Here is a 25,592-nt window from a genome sequence, read left to right on the forward strand (position 1 = left end):
CACTGAGTGCATTCAATCAGGTAGATGACATATACACTTTTACAGTTTACACATCCTTTGGTGGGGAATTCCTCCCCTGTCTGATGTGATGTAAAAGACTTGGAAACCTGTATACAATCACATGATGTACAGGTATTTCTCCCACATCTGTAGGTTCCTGAGCAATAAAGCCAGGAACTGCCAGAAGTTTTGCATTTGAGGAGACTAGGAGAAAGAAGACTCCCTAGCGTTACATTACGCTTTGCTGAAAAGGAGCATCCTTTTACTACTTGATTCCTCAACTTTTATCTCCCATTAAAATGGGTAAATTCCATTTTAAGATCTTACAGATCTGTTCATATTGGTCTGAGAAGTTGGTAACAAACCTAGGTTTAGAATGCTCAGTATCTTTCTTGTTCAATATTTTTGACTTGCCCATTAGCATGGTGTCACGACTCGTATGTTTGACTTCCTTATAAGCCCTGTCTACCACCCTTTTAGGATAGCCTCTTCCTTTCAATCTTTGGCTTAAGCTCCGACTCTCTTGTTGGAAAGATTCTTCCAGACTACAGTTCCTTTTTAGCCACATAAATTGTCCTTTGGCTGTGCCTCTAAATACAAGGCCAGGATGACTGCTACGAACATGTAGTAGGCTGTTTCCTGCAATCGGTTTCCTAAAGATAGTGGAAACCACTTTGCCTAGTAGAGTTGATCCTCTTAAGGACACATCCAAATAATTGATTTCATCCTTCTGCCACTCATAGGCAAAATGTATTCCTACATTGTTCCAATTCAAGCTGTTAAAAAAGAATTCTAGCTTGGTCTTGACCAGAAGACCAAACAATTAAGAGGTCATCAATGTATCTGATGTATTTAATTATATGGTTCACATGAATGCCAGTACCTCCATAGACGTGGCCCCTCTCCCACCAACCCATAAACAGGTTGGCATATGATGGGGCAAATTTTGCTCCCATCAATGTGCCATGTCTCTGGAGGTAGTAGCGTCCCTGAAACATGAAGAAGTTATGTTCCAGCAGGAACCTGATCAATGTGATTAGAAGTGTTTTCATCTCATAAGTCCGTGTATAAATCCAAAAAATATCTAACAGCTGTTAGACCGTGTTGGTGAGGTATGGATGAGTACAGGGAAACCACGTCAATGGTAAGCCAACTGTACTCATCTCTCCACTTGATATTCTTCATTACTTGTAGAAAATGAGTGGTATCCCTGACATAACTAGGTAATTTATGTACAAGAGGTTGAAGAAAGGAATCGACCCACTTCGACAAAGGTTCCAAAAGGGAGCCAATACCTGCGACTATTGGTCTCCCCTTGACTTAATTTATGCTTTTGTGAACTTTGGGGAGATGGTGGAAAATGGGTATAACAGGGTTAGTAACAATCATCTCACCAGCAGACTGAACATCAATCAACCCATCATCCATTGCCTCATCCAGTAGATGTCTTAGCTCATGTGAGAATCTTTTTGTAGGATTCTGTGACAATTTCACATAGGTATCCACATCACTCAATTGTCAAAAAGCCTCATTGATGTAGTATACCCTATCCATCACCACCACACTTCCACCCTTGTCCGAGTTTTTAATTACGATTTGATCATTGTCTCGTAGTTTGGTCAATGCTTCTTTCTCTTTTAATGATAAATTATATGAACCTCCTTGTACAGACAGATAATGAGATAAATCAGTTAGATCTTCCACAAGCCTCTGATGAAACACTTCCAATGCCTTACCCCTAGCCTGTAGGGAAAAAAGGTGGACTTAGTTAACAGTACAGGATTCAGAGTTTGCTCATGGGGGTCATTAATTGATTGACCCTCATTCTGCAAGCTCTCCAGGGTCACCAGTGTACAAGTATCTGCAAAAGTCAAAGTGCTTGAGACAGAGGGTCCCAATTGAACTAAATCTCTAGGGATTTGTTCAGTCATATTGTTACTAGAGAAGTATCTTTTTAAAGTTATATCTCTTACTAGCTTATTGACATCCAAAATAGTTTGAAAAAGATCAAACGATTTGGATGGAACAAACCCAAGACCATAGTTCAGGACCCTCTCCTCAACCTCCGTGAGCACATATAAAGAGATGTTAATTACCATATTTATTGGTACTTCTGTTTTTTTTAAGATTGGTTTTCATTTTTGGCTCTCAGAGTATATCTCGGTTGTACCTGTTCTCTCATTGCATACTCCATATTTCCTTGATGCTGGCCTCCCCCTCCTTGAAACTGTATCCCGGCCTCTTGAAAAACCTGAGAGTCAACTTTACTAGACCCCATATTAGAATGATTACTAATAAATTGGGCATCTTCTGACACACTATTAACAGAGGAGACTGGTGGTTAGACAGAGGCAGCCAGGCAATGTTTTCGTGAGTTACATGTATACCACAGAGGTACAGCAAAAGGACATTACAGTAACTCAACCTTACTTAACCACTGCTGGCTATTGACTGTATATCACCCCCTGCAATTGAGTGTGTTTCTGGGCTAATGATAATTTGGACTGCTGTTTAAGTCACCAACAGACATACACTGTTCACTGAACTTTGTTCATCAATTTAACATTATCTGAATCTTTGTTTCCTTATGCTTACCTCGGCAGATTGGCCTATGATCACTCCAGGCAGCCAATGTGTCCGTTACTCTTTGACAAGTTATACTCTTTGAACCTTGTAGTACATAACTGTCATCACAGGAAAACTGAACATTGGAACCCACTCTACAGAAAAAAGAAGAAGAATGTATCAATTTATTAAATACAAATGTAGTTAATAATTATACATTTTTATTTTATATTTTCAATATGTATGGAAAAATAGGTAAATAGCAAATTTCACTTAAAAAAAATATTTTGTAATCAATACAGCACATTTTGTAAGTAGAAAAGTAAATTGGTGTTTTTCTTTAGATGAAGCTGACACTGTAAATGATGTTAGTGTGCTTTAGGATTCAATGACAAATTTCAGATATGAAAAAAGAATCGAGAAGTTTATCTTATCTATATTTTGGCAATATGAGAAGCCCAACAGCTTAAATGCACCAAAGTTGTTACCTATTATATTTTACAAGATATAGACGATTTTTAATAAATGGAAGGGTTTGATAATATAGATAGATAGATGATAGATAGATAGAGATATCACTGTTTTATTTTAAAATTTAACTCTTCTCCTAAAGGAGGATGGTAGTGGAAATTAAGCTATCATTATTTTTATAGAGTGTACAAATACAAACAAATACTTCTATTATCCTATTGATATCCTTTGATAAAATCTAGGTAGTTTCTATGAAAAAAATACTGAGGATTTAGTCACTGTTTGGTATACTAAACTGTGTACCAGGAAGAACTGTTTAATAATGAAGACTTTGAACTTAATGTGAGAGATCCAAACAATTTGCGTTCAAGACATGTGGACCCCCCTGAGCCTACAGAAGTATGTCCTTTTTTAATTAGTTGCATTCTCTTTCTAAGTCATGAAAAAAAATGTAATTGATGTCTCTTTGGAAAGGTCCATTAAAAACAGAATCATGCTCCACATGAGGCAAACTTTAAGGGACGCTAAACACTGAAATAAAATTACTGTATTTAATACAAAAAAATCTTTTTAACTGGGAATTTTTTTTTTACAAATAATGAGCAGATGCAATTCTTAAAGGTTTACATTTACTAATCAAATAAAGGCTTAAAATTCTAAGAAAACAGTAAAACGTGTTACAGTCATAACTAAAATAAAGATTTATTTTAAAATATATTCTGTAGTATTATTTCAATATATACATACTTGTTATGCATATAATCCATTCTAGAACTGGAGACATACTGTGTGTGCTTAGTTGATTAATGGTATATATTATACTTGTATCTACACTAAAACAATATGGAAACAGATTGTAGAAGTTGGATTGAAAATACAAAACAAATTACTTATTATATTTCAGAGCTTTAATCAAGTCAGTGATTGTATATTCACTTTATAGAGTTCAGTAGACATGTGCATTTATTTAGTAACAAATGACAATTCATGTCATTTTTACTACTGAAATAACCAAACAAATGTACAACGAAATTTAGAGAAAACAAATAAATACTTATGAAATTCATCAGTATTCTTTTGTTTCCTTTAAACTAACGTTTGGGTTAAAATAATTACCTTTATTGCACAGTGCACCAAGGCTCTATGAAGAAGGATTAAGATGCCTGGTGAGTCCTGATTTAGGGTCTATAACCGAGGAGGAAGTGGTGATGTTGCGAACATAAAATTTTCCGTTGGCGAACAGCGAACGCGAACTTCCGCAAATGTTTGCTAACGGGCGAACCGGGCGAACTGCCATAGACTTCAATAGGCAGGCGAATTTTAAATCCCACAGGGACTCTTTCTGGCCACAATAGTGATGGAAAAGTTGTTTCAAGGGGACTAACACCTGGACTGTGGCATGCCGGAGGGGGATCCATGGCAAAACTCCCATGGAAAATTACATAGTTGATGCAGAGTCTGGTTTTAATCCATAAAGGGCATACATCACCTAACATTCCTAAATTGTTTGGAATAATGTGCTTTAAAACATCAGGTATGATGTATCGATCAGGTAGTGTAAGGGTTACGCCCGCTTCACAGTGACAGACCAAACTCCCCGTTTAACGCACCGCAAACAACTTCAAACAGTCCATTTACACAAGCGCAAACTCCCCATTTGCACAAGGTTGGATACCAAGCTAGCCATGTCCCGTTCCTTGTCCTCACTGATGTCATTGAAGGTCTCTTCCTCCACCCAGCCACGTATAACACCAAGGGTCCCCGAAAGGTGACAACAAGCCCCCTGGGACCCCTGCTGTGTTTGGTCTTCCACCTCCTCAAAGCCATCTTCCTCCTCTGACTCCTCTTCTTCAGACTCCTCTCTCTGCGTTGCCTCTCTCTGCGTTATTATAAGGTGTGTAAAGTAGTACTATTCCTATCAGTTTAATCCCTTTTACGTCCCCTATCAGGGGACGTGTATATGGCATCGATTTTAGGAACCGGGAGATGGAAAAAGATGCTTGGTCGGACCTCCTACTTCAAATTTGGGGCATTGCGCGTGCAATCTAATGTGCCACCAGATAGGAGTTGTGTGTTAAGTAGTACTATTCTTATCAGTTTAATCCCTGTTACGTCCCCTATCAGGGGATGTGCATATGGCATTGATTTTAGGAACCGGGAGATGGAAAAAGATGCTTGGTCGGTCCTCCTACTTCAAATTTGGGGCACTGCGCGTGCAATCTAATGTGCCACCAGATAGGAGTGGTGTGTTAAGTAGTACTATTCCTATCAGTTTAATCCCTGTTATGTGCCTTTTTTTTTTTGGTTTGGTTTTTGAAGCCACAGTGCTGCACCAATGGACAGAAAAATTAGGCATGTACACATGCCTGAAAAATTAGGTATTGTTGCAGCCGCTGCTGTAGCAGCGGCCAGAAAAATTGATGTTTGTTTCCCAGGCAGAAAGTGCCCTAAAACATTGCGGCTTGAACCCTAGTTGGTGGCGGATAAGTCACGCAAGTGGGGTGGCCTGTCTCTGCCTGTCATTTTTTTTTCGATTAGTGGTACTATGCGTGCAAGCTACTGTGACAACAGATATGAGTGGCACTGTGCACTGGCAGAAGTTGGCAAAGTAGACGCTGTAGGCCTGACAAACACGCTTGCAGACAACTAACTGCTATTCAATCTATTACAGTCAAAATTGTATTTTTTTTTAAATGTACACTACTGTTACACCAGATATGAGTTGCACTGGGGTGACACTGTGCCCTGGCAGGCCCTGAAATGCACACGTGTGAAGGAAACTGACTGTTATTATTTCACAGTCAAATTTCTAGTTTTTTTTAACCCCTTAAGGACCAAGGCCATTTTTCAATTTTTTTCCCTTAAGGACCAGGGCTATTTTTACATTTCTGCGGTGTTTGTGTTTAGCTGTAATTTTCCTCTTACTCATTTACTGTACTAACACATATTATATACCGTTTTTCTCGACACTAAATGGACTTTCTAAAGATACCATTATTTTCATCATATCTTATAATTTATTATTAAAAATATTATAAAATATGAGGAAAAAAATGAAAAAAAAACACTTTTTCTAACTTTGACCACCAAAATCTGTTACACATCTACATCCACCAAAAAACAACCATGCTAAATAATTTCTAAATTTTGTCCTGAGTTTAGAAATACACAATGTTAACATGTTCTTTGCTTTTTTTGCAAGTTATAGGGAAATAAATACAAGAAGCATTTTGCTATTTCAAAACCGCTTTTTTTCAAAATGAGGGCTATTTACATTGGAACCCTGATATCTGTCAGGAATACCTGAATATCCCTTGGCATGTATATATTTTTTTAGAAGACATCCCAAAGTATTGATCTAGGCCCATTTTGGTATATTTCATGCCACCATTTCACCGCCAAATGCGATCAAATAAAAAGATTTGTTCACTTTTTCACAAACTTTAGGTTTCTCACAGAAATTATTTACAAACAACTTATGCAATTATGGCATAAATGGTTGTAAATGCTTCTCTGGGATCCCCTTTGTTCAGAAATAGCAGACTTATATGGCTTTGGCGTTGCTTTTTGGTAATTAGAAGGCTGCTAAATGCCACTGCGCACCACACGTGTTTTATGCCCAGCAGTGAAGGGGTTAATTAGGGAGCATGTAGGGAGCTTTTAGAGTTAATTTTAGCTTAAGTGTAGTGTAGTAGACAACCCAAAGTATTGATCTAGGCCCATTTTGGTATATTTCATGCCACCATTTCACCGCCAAATGCGATCAAATTTAAAAAAACTTAAATTTTTTCGTAATTTTAGGTTGCTCACTGAAATTATTTACAAACAGCTTGTGCAATTATGGCACAAATGGTTGTAAATGCTTCTCTTGGATCCCCTTTCTCCAGAAATAGCAGACATATATGACTTTGGTGTTGCTTTCTGGTAATTAGAAGGCCGCTAAATGCTGCTGCGCATCACACGTGTATTATGGCTAGCAGTGAAGGGGTTAATTAGGTAGTTTGTAGGGAGCTTGCAAAGTTAATTTTAGCTTTAGTGTAGAGATCAGCCTCCCACCTGACACATCAGACCCCCGGATCCCTCTCAAACAGCTCCCTTCCCTCCCCCACCCCTAAGTACTGGCAGAAAGGTTTTTTATTTTTTTTAGCATATTTACATATGCTGTGGTGTAGCATCCCCCCTTAGCCCCCAACCTCCCTGATCCCCCCCAAAACAGCTCTCTAACCCTCCTCATCTGCCTTATTGGCAGCCATCTTGGGTACTGGCAGCTGTCTGCCAGTACCCAGTTTGCAAAAAGTAAGCAAAAGTAGTTTTTTCTGTTTTTTTTTTTTCTTTTCTGTAGCGTATCTTCCCCCCCCCACAGACCAAACCCCAGCACCTGCCTGATCTTTTTTTTTTTAATTTGTATTCCTTTTTTTAAAAAATTTTACATCAACTTTTTCTGTAGTGTAGAGGTTCCCACCCGCTCCCTCCCCGTGCACGCGCACCCCCCCCGCCCTCCCGTGCATGTGCGTGTGTTCGTGCGCGCCCCCGGACATCCCTGCCCATGATCCTGCCCCCCTCCACATCACCGATGTCCGCCACCTGCTTCCCACACAGGATCCCACCCACCAACGATACCGGCCATCGATGTCCGGTGCAGAGAGGGCCACAGAGTGGCTTTCTCTGCATCGGATTGGCCCAGGGGTGTTATTGCAGGATGCCTCGATATCGAGGCATCACTGCAATAACCAGAAAGTGGCTGGAAGCGAGCAGGATCGCTTCCAGCCGCTTTAAACCCCTAATGTCGTACAGGGTATGTCGCTGGTCTTTTAAGACTAGGTTGTGTGCGACGTACCCTGTACAACACGCGTCGTTAAGGGGTTAATGTACACTACTGTTACACCAGATATGAGTGCACTGGAGTGACACTGTGCCCTGGCAGGCCCTGAAACGCACATGTGTGAAGGAAACTGACTGCTATTATTTCACAGTCAAAAAAGTGTTTTTTTTTTTTTAAATGTACACTACTGTTACACCAGATATGAGTTGCACTGGTGTGACACTGTGCCCTGGCAGGCACTGAAATGCACACGTGTGAAGGAAACTGACTGCTATTATTTCACAGTCAAAAAAGTGTTTTTTTTTTTTTTAAATGTACACTACTGTTACAACAGATATGAGTGGTGGCACTGGGCAAGTGGGCACAGTATACGCTGTGAGCCTGACACACACGCTGGCAGGCAGGCAACTGCAATTAGATTACACAGGGAAAAAAAAGCAGACTGATGTTATAGCCCTTCAGGACTGTAATGGACACTGAATACACTGAATACACTAGCCTAGCTATCAATTTCCCCATTAAATCAGCAGCAGCTACACTGTCCCTCCTCTCACTAAGAATGCAGCTTCCGAATGAATCTAAAAATGGATGCTGTCCAGGAGGTGGGAGGGTCTGCTGCTGATTGGCTGGAATGTGTCTGCTGACTGTGAGGTACAGGGTCAAAGTTTACTGAATAATGACGAATAGGGGGCGGACCGAACATCGCATATGTTCGCCCACCGCGGCAAACATGAACAAGCTATGTTCGCCAGGGAACTATTCGGAACATCACTATAAGTAAATAATAAACCTAAAATATATCCTAAATGCATTACTGTATTTTTATTAAAGAGTTGCATCTATCCATAAGTTGCATTTGTTACAAACAATTTAATCAATTTAATTTAATTATCATATCTCTGTTATCTGTGAAGTTGGTTTCTGAAATTGTTTTACACATTGAAATTGTTTTTTAATATATTTAGTGGAAGCTGAGTATAGGTGTGCAATGGAAAGACATAAAAAAAACATAAAAAAGTTCATACTGAAAAAAATAAAAAATTATTGGATATATTATAAATATATATATATATATATATATATATATATAATAGATAGATAGATAGATAGATAGATAGATAGATAGATATGTATCTATAATAATTTTTATAATTCTTAATATTTTTTTAATATTTTATATTAAACATTTAGATACATTTAGATGCCCCTGTATCCTTCAGGCTTATCAGAAACAGCAGTTATGAAGCAGCAGTCTCAAGACTGGTGCTCCATAACTTGTCGGCCTGCTCTGAGGCTGCAGACATCAATCTGCCCAATCCTATACGGTCGGGCTGATTGACACCCCCTGCTAGCAGGCAGCCGCAAATCTGCTTGTGCAATAATAAATGCCGACAGCGTATGCAGCATTTATCAATGTGCGGTGGACATGATACGCTACATCGTATCATGTCCGCTCACACATTAATAAATTGACTTCTTCATGTGCACTAACCTGACAATGCATCAGACATAAAGCGTGGAATCTGAAGCGCGTTACGCATATGTTACATTCCTACGTTCTTCACATAGAATTTTGTTTACTTTTATAAGTAGATATATATTTCAATATATATTTGATAATGTCAAAGCAAAATAGATATCTATATCTATATGTCTATAGGAATAACACCTTTGACCATGTTGCGTGCTGCATGCTTTCAATACTGTGTACTATTTCCTTGTTCATTTGTGAATGAATGAAGTCTTTCATCACCTTTACCTGTTGTGCTGCCTTTATGTAGCTGAGTGCGTTTGGTTTGCTGAACTTATTCTTTGAGAAGTTTTAATTGATCGCTTCGCTTTTTTGGCACCAGCTACATTATTTTGCAGTGTTCATTACACTGCTGACATCAGCTGTGGGGTGTTCTGACAGTGTGAAGATCACTGCAATATTTCTCTACAACCACACGGATGGTGAGTCTTGGAGCGCTGCCCTGAAGTTTGTTTGCAGTATTTATGAGTGGAACTGTAATTTTCAATGTTTTAACACACTACCCTTTACACAACGTTACCCAACTAGCATAAAATATGATTGCACTCTTGTGATCGTGTTTACTTTCAGCTTGTAATGCGAGCGCTATTTCCGTTGTGCATAATATGTCGATATCGCTCTAGCACAACAGTTAGTTTGCCACCTATTATTTAGCCCAAATTATTTCTATTGAAAATCAGCCAATAGGAAAGGCTTTCATTCTGTTGACGGATTTGAATTTGAAAATTAAAATTAGCCAATAGGAATACAACGGTACCCATGTAACAATATAAAAAGGGGATACCTCTCATTTAAATTTCAGTTTGTGTGGGTGAACGCAAGAAAAGGATGTCAGGGATGAAAAATCTGAACATAAGAAGAAAAGAAGATGAATGAAGATGGAGGAAAATAGAAGACCAAGATGAAGATGGACCACCATTGCTGGTATGAAGATGGACAACTGCTGCAAGATAGAAGAGGAGCTCACCATTCGCAATCATGTAGGAGCCGGATTCAAGTTTAGTGAATACCATCTTTGGAATTTAGTGATAGGCATTTTATGGTTGGGTTTTATTTATTAGAATAGGGTTTTTTTTTGTTTTTGTGGGGGGGTTTTTGGCAGCAAAAGAGCTAAATTAACTTCAAAGGGCAATGTCCAACCAAATGACCTTTTGAGGGCACTTTTTAGAGTAGGTTTTTTAGATTACCTATTTTTGTTGGGGTGGGGGGTTACTTCTATAATAGTATGGTGTAGTATTTTTTTATGATTATTTTAGAGAAATGTCCATTCTAATGGGCTATTGCTATAGTTTATTTTATTGTTAGTATAGCATTTTTTACTTTGTGATAAGGATTGTGGAGGCTTAGGGGTTAATAATGTAGAGCCCATAGTGAGGTGGAAAACTAGGGGAAGGTCAAGCATTTTTGATCATTTTGACTAGTTATTAGAACATGCAGTTGCTTGACTATTGTAACTCTGTGATCTCTTAATTGACTCAAAATCAAAATGTGAATTATAGGTTCTGTTAGCATTGAAAGATAGGTTATTTTATTTGTTCAAATTGTATAATATAAGATTTCTGTTACAATTAGTTGTATATATTTTTTGCTTCCATTGGAAATAACGGTAACAAATCTGAATCCAATATTTAACTAAAAGAAATGCCCACATGAATAAAATTTAACTAAACATTGGGAAAAATCTGAAACAAATCTTTCAAATAAAACACATTTTTCACTCATGCAAATCTCTACTATTTTTCATGTACAAAAAACTTAAACATGTTTAACAATTGTCTTTCCCTTTAACTGTTTTTTTTTTTTTTTCATTTAAAAAAAAAAAGTAATTTGTTTAATGGCTGTGCTTTGATATGCTTGATAGAACATTTTTAATTTAATTAAAAAATGTAAAAAATGCCATTAAACATAAAAACACCCAACATGAACATAGCCTACCTAACAGGAAATAATATTTGCTCTTTTAATTATACAATTTTCAATGTTTTCCTAAGGTGCTGGATGTACAATAAAATAGAAGATTTTACATATTAGTTCAGTATTATATAAATAGTTTATGTCTTCTTTATGACTAGGGACCCAATTATCAAAAACTTGCCAGCGTGGAGAAAAATAATGCTTTTTTTAAAAAAAAAAAGCAGTATATTGTAATACATGTGTCTCTCCTACACATCCAGAAATCTGCATAGCAAGATAAATAGCTCCCAAGCTAAAATTTGCCTTTATAAAATTGTTTGAGGGATCTCACTTACTAAGGAGACGTCTTAGATAATCTTGCCAGAGAGATCATCAGGTCCTAGAAGTCAAAGAATTTTTGTGTTTTTGAATGTATCAACTAGTACGCATATTTTACAATTCTACTGTTATCTTCTAAGATATTACCTCAATTACCTAACAGGCCCAAATAAATGTATTTCACTGCCTGAGCTCTGTTGAGTTTATCACGACTGAGATACTGACCAGATTAAGAATGGAAATACTTAAATGGGAACTTTTAATCAAAATAACCATAATTCATTTAAATATACTATAACATCTTATCAAGTTAGTAGCATAAATCAAATAAGCATTTTTTAATGCATTACAATTACATAAATGAAGGATCCTATCTCATATGTGTTAATGATTTCACATAGGAGCTCCTTTACTGGTTAAATAACCAAATAAATAATGTAGTTCTCTATTCTGTGGCAGATGGGATGTGTTCAGTGATAGCAGGAGTGCATAATCAGATGGAAGGTTGTTCCAAAAATTAGTTTTTCCCAAATACAGATTATGTATAAACTAAAGAAAATACATTGAACTTTGGTTTCAGAACTGTACATTATGTACTAAAAAGGGAATATATGCATAGTTATGCTACATTTATATAAGTGAGAGGTGTCAGAACTTTCACATTTAAAGATATTGGCAATTTATTGTATGTTGCCTTTTAATTACAACACAACACGGCCACTGCTTAGTAGCTTCAGCAACTTTTTCATTTCATTCTTATTTTCATATTCATCTTGCATTGTAGGGTTACTTGTAAGAACAGATGCAAATGTCAATAATGCACAAGTCTACATTGATTGTGAACTTGGCTTCCTTGTCTACAGCAATAATGACATTAGTTTATTGGATGACTGGTGTCATATGCAATTTTTGACAAGCTTATTTGACTTTTCAGATGCTTGAATCAAGTTTAAACTCATCACAATAGGATAAATGTACTAAAATTCATCTACTGCTCATTTTTTTCTCTTAGATAAAAATATTTGTTTCTCAAAGCAAATAATAGGACTCAATTCACAGCATCTACAAGCAGAAAATTAAATATGCATTTATCTAAGCAAATATGAACTAGTATTACCAAAATACAATTGTATTCAAAATGAAGATAATATTAAGTAGAAGTGTTCTTTTTTTTGTAGCTACTGCTGCCTGTTTAACCCTTTAATATGCAGTGTTTTTTTACTATAGGAGAGATCCAAACATTGTGTGTGCATATTAGCAAGTGTGCTCAGGGTTCTCCGTTCTGTCACTCAGCACTGTCTGTTGCAGCTTTCCTTTACAGGTTGCTGGTATAACATTGCTAGTTTCACTGCTGTCACATGGCACTTGTGTACTCTGAAGCCTACTTAAGTAAAAGGTCAAGTTTCAACCAAGGTGAGGAAGAGAGTCATAAAAATATATTTTTTTGCCCGTAGCTCTGAAGTTAGTTTTGTTTTGTGTTTCTCTAGCAAGGCTATAGTTCATATTGCTGAATTCAGAAGTTTACCTTTAAGAAAATAAAGTAATTGTTTGATCAGTGTAGGAGCCCATTTTATGCCTGTACCTAACTGACTATATATAGTTAAAAGTAACCTTCTCAATGAATATGTTCATAGACTAAAAATCAATGCAAATGTTGTTTTGAAAGCATTTAAACCATTTAAAAGGGAGGATGTAGCTACCTTTGTTTCTCATAAAAGAGGATGTTTTAAAATAAGCAAACATTTAATTACTATTGTCACGATAATATCCTGAAGTAAATAGTATCTGTGATGCACAAGACATTGTGCTGCCTGGGCCCAAAAATAAAATGACACCCTCAACTCTATATTGACTAGAATCTAAATCCAACTGAAGCATTGTAATAAACCATAATATATGCTCATCATTAACAGTGATACCTTCAAAGACATGCTGGCATAGAAACATTCCTTGGGATTTGACCAAGGCAGGCAGTGAGCTGGCACCCATAGGAAAATCTTCAAGCCCTCTCTCTGCAACATACCCACAGGAGATCAGACTCCTTGCACCGTGACCCCTCTGATAGCAACATACCCACAGCAGATCAGACCCCTAGCACTGTGGCCCCTCTGTCAGCCACATACCCAAAGCAGATCAGACCCCTATAACTGTGTCTTCTATTCAGCCAAATACCCATAGCAGATGAGACCTCTAGCACAGTGGACCCTAGGTCAGTCACATAACCAAAGTAAATAAGACTCAAGGCACTGCATCTCATCTGTCAACCACATACCAGAAGCAGGTAATATCCCTGACACTGCATTTCCTCTGTCAGTCACATACCCACAGTATATCAGATTATTGACAATGCTTTTCCTCTGTTAGCCTTATGCCCACAGTGGATCATAGCCTTGTCACTGAATATCATCTGTCAGCCACATACCCACCTTATACAAAACCCCTTGCATTGTGTTTCCTGTTTTAGCCGCATAAGTTCAGACCCATAGTACTCTATGACCTCTCTATAAGCTAAATACCCACAGCCAATCAAACCTCTGTTAGTCCCATGCCCACAGTAGATATGACCCCTAGATCTGTCACTCTGTAAGTCATATACCCACTGCAGACTAGACTCCTGGCACTGCACATACTCACAGCAGATTAGACCTTTTAAACTAAATAAATTTAAGTGTCACTCTACCTCACTCACTGCAGAAATAACATTTTTACTGAGTGTAGGGGAGGGCACAGAGGGGGGTTATATTGATACATCTCCCTCTCCCTCTCCCTTAACTTTAAAGAAAACTAGCTGCATTTTGTTTCTATATTCTCAGCATATGCATCTAGGGTAGTAGCAGCCCTCTAACACCCCCCCCCCCCCAATGTGTGCAATCTGTACTGCAGTCTACTCAGTGACCAACAGGTAGAGTTTGAACTGTGTGGGATGGAGTGGGGGGATTAGGATTTAGCACTTTTCACCCCTTCACTATAAATGAAATACAAGTACACACATGAAAAAAAAGTGCCGTATACAAATAAGCTTTATGTAAAGATATACTTCATATCTTGGGACAGTTTGCTTTGTACCACCCCTGTGCAGTGTTGCTTGTGTATATAATACATAGAAACGGCCATGACGGCTTCAGTAACTTTTATGGATCAGAGGCAATTTATTTTCTTTCTTGGACTGAGTTCATTGCAAGACTTTCAGACCCTTGTTGTAAACCTGTCAGGTAGCTGATGTACAACAATTATTACCAACTAAACATCACTAACATTGTACTAGATACAGACACACTATAATATCTCAAGATATGTTTAATCATTTTCATGTTATGAAAGCTATGTCATGTCTGGTATCCAAATAATTCCCATGATTCCATGTTATGATTGATCACACATGTATGGTTACAGTAAATACCTAAATACAATTATAATGTGCCCTATAATTTCAGCCAGGGCTGGATAGCTAGTTTATCATCTGCCTTAAAAGGTGTGGCTACATTCTTTGCCCTTCTCTGAAAGGGTACTTGCCAGAAACCTGGTCTGAGACAAAAATCCATTTAATATTGAATTTGGCTATGTAACTGTCACTTCCCATGAAATGCTATGGGCAATAGCACTTAGTTGTTACCGTTTTCTCTCCAATCTCCCTTGGAAAGAGACTATGTTCAGGCAAAGTTATAGGTTCTGTTATTTTCTTCTTTTTATTTAACATCTGTTTTTATTGAGTACTTTTGTTTGTTAATTCTTTTTTTGTTTTATAACACACCACAACCTTTTTTTAAGTTTTGCCATTGTCTAATATCTAAACCACATTATAACAGTGGTATATTTTTAGTTTGAATTTTTTTTTTTGCTAAGTTGTTTTTTGTTTCTATTTTTTTCTATTAGTCTGTATCTTCCCACATATTTCCCCTGTAATAGTATTTGATGGGGGAAGCTAAGATAGTTTAGTGTGGGTGGCATAAAAAGGAACTTTGGAGCCTTTTATGGTTCTAGTACAGATTAGAAAGTGTTTTGTTAATCCTGACATCCACTGAACTAAATAACATACTTGCTTGAAGTGAAAAGGTAGTAAATGATAATTTAATATTAATGTCATTATCAAATGCTCTTAATTTATTCTTTGAAGTCTCTTTGAATATTTTTTTCTAGCTACATTATAGTATCACAGTTAGCAATGCCTCTTTCAATTGCTGACATTTCATACCAGTGTAATTTTGCTGCTACAATGAATGTTTTGTGGGCTTCCCATTGTTGTTAATGCAATTAAATTAATTTAGTGAACACATTTTGTGTCCAAATATTCAGACAAGGCCCTGTCCAAATTTCTGATGACCTGATTTATCCACCGAAAAAAATATACAGAATCTTTTGGAAGAAATAATTTTTTTGCCTGTGCACATGTTTAGTACAAACTATTTTATCAAACAGTAGTATTTGTTTGCTGGGAGTATCTGGGCCATAATCAGTGGGGTTTAGTTTTTTGTATTAAAAAATAAATATATGAAGATTACATTTCACTCATTCTACTGTGGTTACTGCAAGCCTAAAGGGAGCATTAAAATTAAGGTGTGATGCAGACTATGGCGCCTATTTATGAAAGGCCTGTCGGACATGATCCGACATTGCGGATCATGTCCGACAGACCTCGCTGAATGTAGAGAGCAATACGCTCTCCACATTCAGCATTGCACCAGCAGCTCTTGTGAACTGCTGGTGCCACGCCGTCCCCTGCATATTCGCGGCCAATTGGGGGGTATAAATCAACATGATCATATTCGATCGGGTAGAAATGCGCCAATGTCTGTGCGCCTCCACAGAGCAGGCTGACAGGTTATGGAGCAGCGGTCTATAGACCGCTGCTTCATAACTGGTGTTTCTGGCGAGCGTGAAGGCTCGCCAGAAACACGGGGCTTCAAGCTCCATACGGAACTTGATAGATATGCCCCTATGGCTGAGATTTAACAAGCACTGAGTGTACAAGGCTTTCTCCAGTGAACCTGTGGGCCCAGTATCGCAGCCAGTGGGCAGCAATATGCTGAACACATTTATCATTGCACAAGACGCTTCTTATGCAATGGTGCTCCTTGCTAGCAGATAGCTAATAGCGGTCCACAGTGATTGTAAACCACAAACTAGGAGGCTGCTAATAGGTTGAGAACCAGCATTCTGGTGACCTCTGCTTCCTAACTGTCAGTTGCAAGCTCGCTTATATAAGTGTGCACTGAAACTGCATAAAGCTGCATCTCACAGCTTTATAAATGTCCTCTTATATAACAAATAATAATTATTTCCATTATTATGTAAGATACATTTGCATATTAAGATTATAACAGACAATTAAGCCTGTTCTATTTGCTTCTTCCATCTCCTGAAATGAAGTGGTAACTGAATACAAATACTTTTAATTCCTGAGACTTTATACATTCTACAAAATGTATCACATAAAAGACATCTCTTGATGCTGAGAAACTGTATGCCCCAAATACCACCAAGGTAAAGGAAAATAATTTTTTAATCCTTTACACTTGATCATCATTATATATCATTTTCAGCACTTAACACTCAAAATTGCACTCATTTCTTAGGATCACAAAACTGGAATTGGTTGAAGTACTATTTATAAAAGTACATATTTTTTATTGAATTACTAAAAATGTATTGTCGTTATTTATATATTTATATATATATATATATATATATATATATATATATATATATATATATATATATATATATATATTGGTAACATTTATGTAATAATTTATTATCATAAAGGTTATTTTTATATTATTAAAGTTGTTTTTCAGATATTGGGTACAAATTATTTTAGTTATTTCATTTTAATATAATAATAAATATTTAATTGTATTAGTTTAATTATTATTTTAGTGATTTTTATCTTTATAGTCATTTAACTTAATACATTAATAGTTAAATAGCTAGAAATCATAAAATGGTGTACAATGCCTCAAATAGTATACTCCTCATAGGTTATGATAGCAAAAGGATATTTATGTAAGTATGCACATTTAGTGCAGTGAAAGAGAGACAAATATACACTTTTATTTTCAAATGTATGTTGTTTTTTACCCATTGCAAAACTTCCAAACAAATGTTGAAACCTTATATTCATTAAACATGTGTACAATATGGAGACATTTCTGCAAGGTAATGATTTTGGTGGAATAAAAAAAGTAAAGCTAATATGTTGTTCTTTTTTTTTTGTAAGGACTAATACGAATTTATTGCATGTTTTCAAAATGAAGTACATAAAATATAAATTAACCAGAGTGATGTCTTGATTATATATAAACTTTTTGGACTTTGAATGTCTAATTTAGAATATACTTTAACTTTAATGTGTACATTTTAATTAACATAAATATTATTATTTTTTATAACCATGTTATTTTTGTTTCATTTACAAAAGAAAGTGTTATTAATATTTAGACATTATTAAATATACACACCTAAAATATCTAATTTCACTAAACGTGATAAGTTACAGTTCTTCACTGCAAGACTCTCTTCTGAACTGCTTGGGCGATTCAGTGGAGTCACCAAAATGTACAGAAAATAAAGATATTGGGGATGTGGTTTGTGTTACAATAACTTTTGTTTATAAAATATAGACATATCAATAAAGTCAAATTCACATTAAAATGCTTAAATGTATTGTTCCTGAATGACGCACACAAATCTATACAGTTACCCAAATAGGGGGTAGTTTTCTATGGGGATGACATTTTAAAAATTTAATTTTTGTGTGAACTTAGATGTAAGACTATACCTAAAAATATGGTTGATAGTTTGATAAATTGGGGGCAGAGACATCTACACTGTAAGTGATCATACATTTTGCAGAATAAAATATATTTATCTCAATGTTGAAATGCATTATAGATCTTTGTATCTTGAAACCCTTGTTCTTTTTATTCAGTTGCATGCAAGTATCATTTATCATTTATTTTGGTGCTCTACACCTGTCATAATAAATGTTAATTTGTCTGTTAAGCAGATGGTACTGTGGTTGGTGATGCAGAGAGGAAGAGACAAACTTTAATATTATTTGTACTTTGCTAGGAGTTCTACAAAAAAAAAAAAAAGATACATTCACAGGATTTAATTGAAATGTCAATATGTCAGTAATTATAACTTTTACATTGAAATTGACAAATAAAACATTGATATTCCAATAAATCCATCTAACCTGTTTTATGTTCAATGGTATCTAAATAGTACTTATTTTTTTTTGCTCCATTTTTTTAAAAACCATTCAAATATTAATAGACAAATGGCCAGATTACGAGTAGCGCTGTTACACACGAGCAAAAATGAGTTTGTGCATGTTGGATGTAGCTTTGGTTTTACAAGTTGAAAGTAAACGCGATCACTTGAACGCAATTGAATTTTACTGCGTGTCCTCAGTGCTCTGGTTAACTGTTTCACAAAACAAAAAAGTGCCACAAAACATATAAAATACATTACAAAATATAGTTACACTTATAATAACACTGTCTGATAAAATTATTTTTTTTAAAAATGTGCAAAAAAGTCAAAAAGGGCTCAAAGATATGAGGTCTCAGGTTTTAGAAAAAGAAAGGCAGGCAAAGGATTTTAACATTGAGAGACATATATATATATATATATATATATATATATATATATATATACAGTACATATCTAAATATGTCTATTAATGTACAAGGAAGACTGTTTATGTGAAACATCCAAGCTAATATACAGACTCTAATATTTTTAGATTAAAAAATAACCTTTTGATCTCCATAATGTATTCAATTCAAGGGTACATTAATTAACTTTTCTAGAAACTAAAAAATTGAATATAACGAAAATATAAAAAAAGATTAATTTTTATTTTTATATATATATATATATATATATATATATATGATTGTATTGTAAATATTTTAAAATTTATTTTATTTTCAAACTTATTATTAAGCTGCAATATATGCAAAATAGGTGTATCCTTTTCAGAATATTTGTAAGAATTTTGTTTAATTCAAATAGATACACTGCACATCTTTGAAATAACAAAATAAAATGTGCATATGCATTACAAAAATAAAAAATTGGTGATTCTAAATGTTGGGGGATTCATAGTTTGTCATTCATTATTGTTAATTAGTTAAAGGGACACTGAACCCAATTTTTTTCTTTCATGATGCAGATAAAGCATGACATTTTAATCAACTTTTGAATTTACTCATATTATCAAATTTTCTTCGTTCTCTTGCTATCTTTATTTTAAAAGCAGGAATGTACCAATAAGCAAGCAGGATAGTGCTTGCTTATAGGTGGCTTACATTTACCCATTAATAAGCAAGTGTAACCCAGGTTCTCAACCAAAAATGGGCCGGCTCCTATGCTTTTTAAATAAAGAAAGCAAGAAAACTAAATTTTTTTTGATAAAATAAGTAAATTAGAACGTTGCTTAAAATTGCATCCTCTATCTGAATCATGAAAAAAAAAATTTGTGTTTAGTGTCCCTATAAGTCATCCATTTCTGAAGTGAGAATGTTGTATATCTTTTTAATTTTCTCTTTAAAATATATATATTTTATCATTTATTTATCTGATAGAACAAGTTAAGGATGGTGCAATAAATATTTTTAAATTAAATCTTATATTACTGTTTTGAAAAGCTTAACTGATGTTAAATAGTATACTATAATTGTTACATTTGCAAAGGTTGGTAAGGAAGCATACAAGTAATGTTATTTTATCATAAACCACCATTTTGTTCTGCAACTTCTTATAATTTCAGGAGTAATCAACAAATAAAACATGAATTAACTCAAACAAAAAAAACACAAAAAAGTAATAATGATGTATTATTTGGTTTAACATATATGTGTGTGTATATATATATATATATATATATATAGATAGATAGATAGATAGATAGATAGATAGATAGATATACATTTTAATACACACAAGACACACCAAAGTAAACCTTATCCAAAAGCTGATGACAATGCTATGAGCTAGCAAAAGCACTACAGCCTGGATTGGAGCTACAATTCCTCTTTGTGTGGAGGACTATAATGGAAAGTAAAACGCTGTTACTTTGCAGAAATTATTTGTACAGAGCACATCTTGGATGCTGAACATGGTGAGAATAGCTCAAATTCTCATGGAGCACATCTATTGGGGGGATGGGAGGATGCCGCGCTCACTACGAGGAGGGAGGACGATCAAATTGATCAATGAATTCCTGTAAATAAACTAAGGACATTGTCACCTTACTTTTGGAGATGCTATGAATATGCATTGTCTATAAGGACTGCTCCCATGGATATTATGATAAATGCTTGGCAACTATATGGTACTATTTGGGATAAGGACTGACACCTGTTAATTCTTTAAGCAAGGCCATCCAATAATTTCATATTAGGGACGTTATAGCACTCTCACTGCCTTTATTAGGTTATATTTTTATACAGGGATCCTTGTTGTAAGCTCTTATTTTCTTATGTGCCCTAATTAAAATGTATTAGTATTTAAGCTATTTTCTTGTTATAGTGTTACTTTTGGGAACGAAGCTATCCTGTATCTTTATTATTGCTTAATATGGGGTTGCTGGATAAGGTCTACTTTGGTGCGTCTTGTGTGTATTAAATTATCTGATATAAACCTCCATGCACCAAGACACCCACAATTGATTTGTTATATGTGGTGTCTTGTCAATAGCTATTTATATCCTCTTTAGCTGGTTCATTGTTATTGATATTATATATATATATATATATATATATATATATATATATACTGCCTTAATTCTTCATCACATAGATTCAACAAGGTGTTGGAAACATTCCTCAGAAAGTTTGGTCCATATTGACATGATAGCATCACACAGTTGCTGCAGAAGATTTGTTGACTGCACATCCATGATGCGAATACCCCTTTCCCCCACATCCCAAAGGTGCTCTATTTGATTAAGATCTGGTGACTGTGGAGGCCATTTGAGTAGAGTGAACTTATTGTCATGTTCAAGAAACCAGTTTGAGATGATCTGAGCTTTGTGACATGGTGCATTATCCTGCTGGAAGTAGCCATCAGAAGATGGGTACACTATAGTTATAAAGGGATGGACATGGTCAGCAACAATTCTCAGGTAGGCTATGGCATTTAAACAATGCTCAATTGGTACTAAGGGGCCAAAACTGTGCCAAGAAAATATCCCCCACACTATTACACCACCACCAGCAGCAGCCTGAACCGTTGATACAAGGCAGGATGGGTCCATGCTTTCATGTTGTTTATGCCAAATTCTGACCCTAACATCTGAATGTTGCAAATTAAATCGAGACTCAAAAGAACAGGCAACATTTTTCCAATCTTCTATTGTCCAATATTGGTGAGCCTGTGGGAATTGTAGCCTCATATTTCTGTTCTTTGTGGCACGCTGTGTGGTCTTTTGCTGCTGTAACCCATCTGCTTCAATGTTCGATGTGTTGTGCATTCGGAGATGGCATTCTGCATACCTTGTTTGTAACAAGTGGTAATTTTAAGTTACTGTTGCCTTTCTATCATCTTAAACCAGTCTGGCCATTCTCCTCTGACCTCTGATATCAACAAGGCATTGTCGTCCACACAACTGCCGCTCACTGGATATTTTCTCTTTTCAGACCATTATCTGTAAACCCTAGAGATGATTGTGCATGAAAATCCAAGTAGATCAGCAGTTTTTTAAATACTCAGACCAGCCCATCTGGCACCAAAAACCATGCCACGTTCAAAGTCACTTAAATCCCCTTTATTATTCTGATGGTCAGTTTGAACTTCAGCAAGTCGACTTCACTACGTCTAGTTTCCTAAATGCTTTGAGTTGCTGCCATGTGATTGGCTGAGTAGCAATTTGTGTTACCAAGCAATTGAACAGGTGTACCTAATAAAGTGGCTGGTAAGTATATATATATATATATATATATATATATATATATATATATATATATATACATACACACATATATACTGTATATATACACACACAGAGACTGCACTTTCAAAAGGGACTGGGTACACATCTCATGTTTATATAGAATGAAGAAAAAGCTGCAGCACTCCAAATTTCCTTTTAGTGATTTATTTTCAAGCTACAAACATAGGCGACGTTTCGGGCTGTGCCCTTTTTTCAAGCCATATATATATATATATGAAACAGACCAAAAGAAAGCACATTGAAACAAACAAAATGCAATGCAATTTTTTAATACATTTTAAAGCTACATGGTAAATGACAGCATGATTATATTTCAAATAAATACATTATATTAAGCATTAATTGAAAATGTAAAAAAGTGCAGGAATAACATACCTGCCCAAAAATATTAGATCTATTTTAAAATGACCATTTTTTTTTTTCATAGAAGTCTGATTTAGAATATCTGTATACAACATATCCAACCCTTATGCCTAAAGTACCAAGAAAGGCAAAATATACTTTTATGATTGGGGTGGGACCAAAATAGGAGCACATTTGCTGAAATTCATATTTTTATAAAACCAAGAAAAAAATGCAAATAAGCGTTAAACAACTGTTAATCTACTACTGTTTCTTTTCCAGCAATAAGTCCTTGGCAGATAAAAAAAAAGCCTTCTGGAAAGTCATCAAAATCTTCCTAAATAAATCCAATTACTCATCTTTCCCTAGCCACTTATAAAATGATTCTTAGACTTCTGGCTATACACATTAAAAGACTAAAATTTTACATAAAAAAATAGTTTTCTTCTTTGATAAATAACATTCTCAATACATTGTTACAATGACTTAAGAATAGACAATTAGTGATTGTGTACTGAATTTAAATATGATACAAAAATATAGAAGCTATTTCTTGGTTAAATTATTCTTATTGTATATGTTTAGGAATTTAAGGTATAATATACTTTTAGTGTCACATGATACCCATAACTAAATAGGTCCAATTCAATATTGTCTGCAGAGTCTGCAAGATTACAAGTCATAACCTTCTCTCATCTGATGACTTCTGTTTTTCTGATGTTTAACTTTAACAAGAAAAGGTATTAATCTGCCAAGAGATGGTTAGTTGCAAGTTCAATCCATACCACCCAGCACCTATTTTAATACGTAATATATAACCTTGAACGTAAAAGGAGAGAGGGCAAAGTGTCCCAAAATGGAATTTGGACAACATAAAGAATATTATAGAGATATGTAGATATAATCTTTGTAGTTCAAGAGCTGAACTTGATTAAGAGTGATCAATTAAGAGTGATGTCCAAGCAATGTTAGGATCATTCTTTAAGGAGTTTGGTTAGTCTCATGATGTAGAGAAAGCATGGTATAAATTTTATGAAAATGTAGGAAGGAGAACAGTTAGCTTAGTTTAGCATCCTTCTACTAATTGTAGGATGTTAAGCATCTCTGTCAAATAAGTGATAACAGTTGTGTGTATTGCTTTCTTCAAAGTCTACTAGCACAAGACCATGATGCTGGTTGTGGTTTTATTAAAAATAATTAAATAATAATGGACTGTAGAAGATTATAAAAACAATATGAATCTGCCTATATTTTAAAACCATGCTTATATTACTAATAAAAGTATTTTAAAATAGATGTGACCTATCTTTAAAGGACCAGTCAATACAGTAAATTTGCATGATACCAAGACAATACGCTAAAGGCCGAATTATTAAGCTCCGAATGGATTGATGCCCATGTTTCTGCATGAGCCTTCAGGCTCGCCGGAAACAGCAATTATGAAGCAGTCGTCATAAGACCGCTGCTCCATTACTGGTCCACCTGCTCTGAGGCTGCGGACATCAATCTGCCTGATCCTATATGGGCTGATTGACCCCCCTGCTAGCGGCCGATTGGCAGTGAATCTGCAGGGGGGCGGCATTGCACTATTAGTTCTCAAGAACTGCTTGTGCAATGATAAATGCCGACAGCGTAGGCTGTCTGCATTCATCGATGTCTGTCGGACATGATCCGCCGAGCAGATCATGTTGGACAGACTGATGATTAATCGGCCCCTTAGTCTGAACTTCAAATGAGTAGTAGATTATTTTGTTATGACAAATTTCAAAGTTATGTCAATTCCCACTCCTGCATCATGTAACATCCATCAGCCAATCAGAAATGCATATAAGTATATTCTAGGAATTCTTGCACATGCTCAGTAGAAGCTAGTAACTCAAAATGTGTAGTAAATATAATACAACTGAGCACATTTTGTTAATGGACGTAAATTGGAAAGTAGTTTAACATTGCATATCTAGATCATGAAAATTTAATTTTGACTTGAGTGTCCCTATAAAGGGACATAAAATAAATTAGCATAGAGACAACATATAATAAAATTTACTTTAATTACTTTACCTGCAAATTTATACTGCAGTGCCTCACCATTAACTCTTTATTTTTTATAAGTTTCCGAATTGTACAGCTCTAACTCCCCCGATATATTTCCTTCTATGGCTCTATCTATATCTACCATTGTTTTGCGCTGCGGAATCTGTTGGCGCTCTACAAATAACTGATAAAAATAATGCAGAAGTAGCACAGTGATTATCTGCTGGAGCATGACTAGAAGCAAATAAGCTGCTGTGAATTTGAAATACAATGCCTGTGTTTCTGATGCTAAACACTGATAAGAGGGACACTCCAGACAGCATAGCTAGATGTAATTTTGCTTATTTTTAAAAAATATTTTAAAATACTTGCCAGCAATTTAAAAAAACAACTTTACTTAATTAGCCCTCTTAGAATATGCACAGATCTCAACATGTTTTATGGCACTTTAACTATTTTTTAAAGAAAGGCTCAAATATTGAGTTTTTTCTTCTATAATGAATGTTAAAGTTATTTTATGGTCTGCTAAAAAGAAGTGCTCAAATAAAACTAATAAGTGCTTTGTTCAGTCCAAATTTAAAGACATCAAGAAAAAGCATTTTAAAAGTGCTGCCCTTTTTTATATTAGAACA

General features: G+C 35.4%; 1 protein-coding gene across 1 annotated transcript in view; it reads right to left on the minus strand.

Annotated features, from left to right (window-relative positions):
• The window catches only part of CSMD1 (CUB and Sushi multiple domains 1), a 3,127,153-nt gene that overhangs the window by 1,351,209 nt on the left and 1,750,352 nt on the right, over window positions 1–25,592 (minus strand). The window contains 1 exon segment of the mRNA XM_053711946.1: window positions 2,596–2,720. Coding sequence (XP_053567921.1) covers window positions 2,596–2,720 — 125 coding nt within the window.

The sequence above is a fragment of the Bombina bombina genome, chromosome 4, assembly GCF_027579735.1.
Source record: "Bombina bombina isolate aBomBom1 chromosome 4, aBomBom1.pri, whole genome shotgun sequence".
Lineage (NCBI taxonomy): Eukaryota > Metazoa > Chordata > Amphibia > Anura > Bombinatoridae > Bombina > Bombina bombina.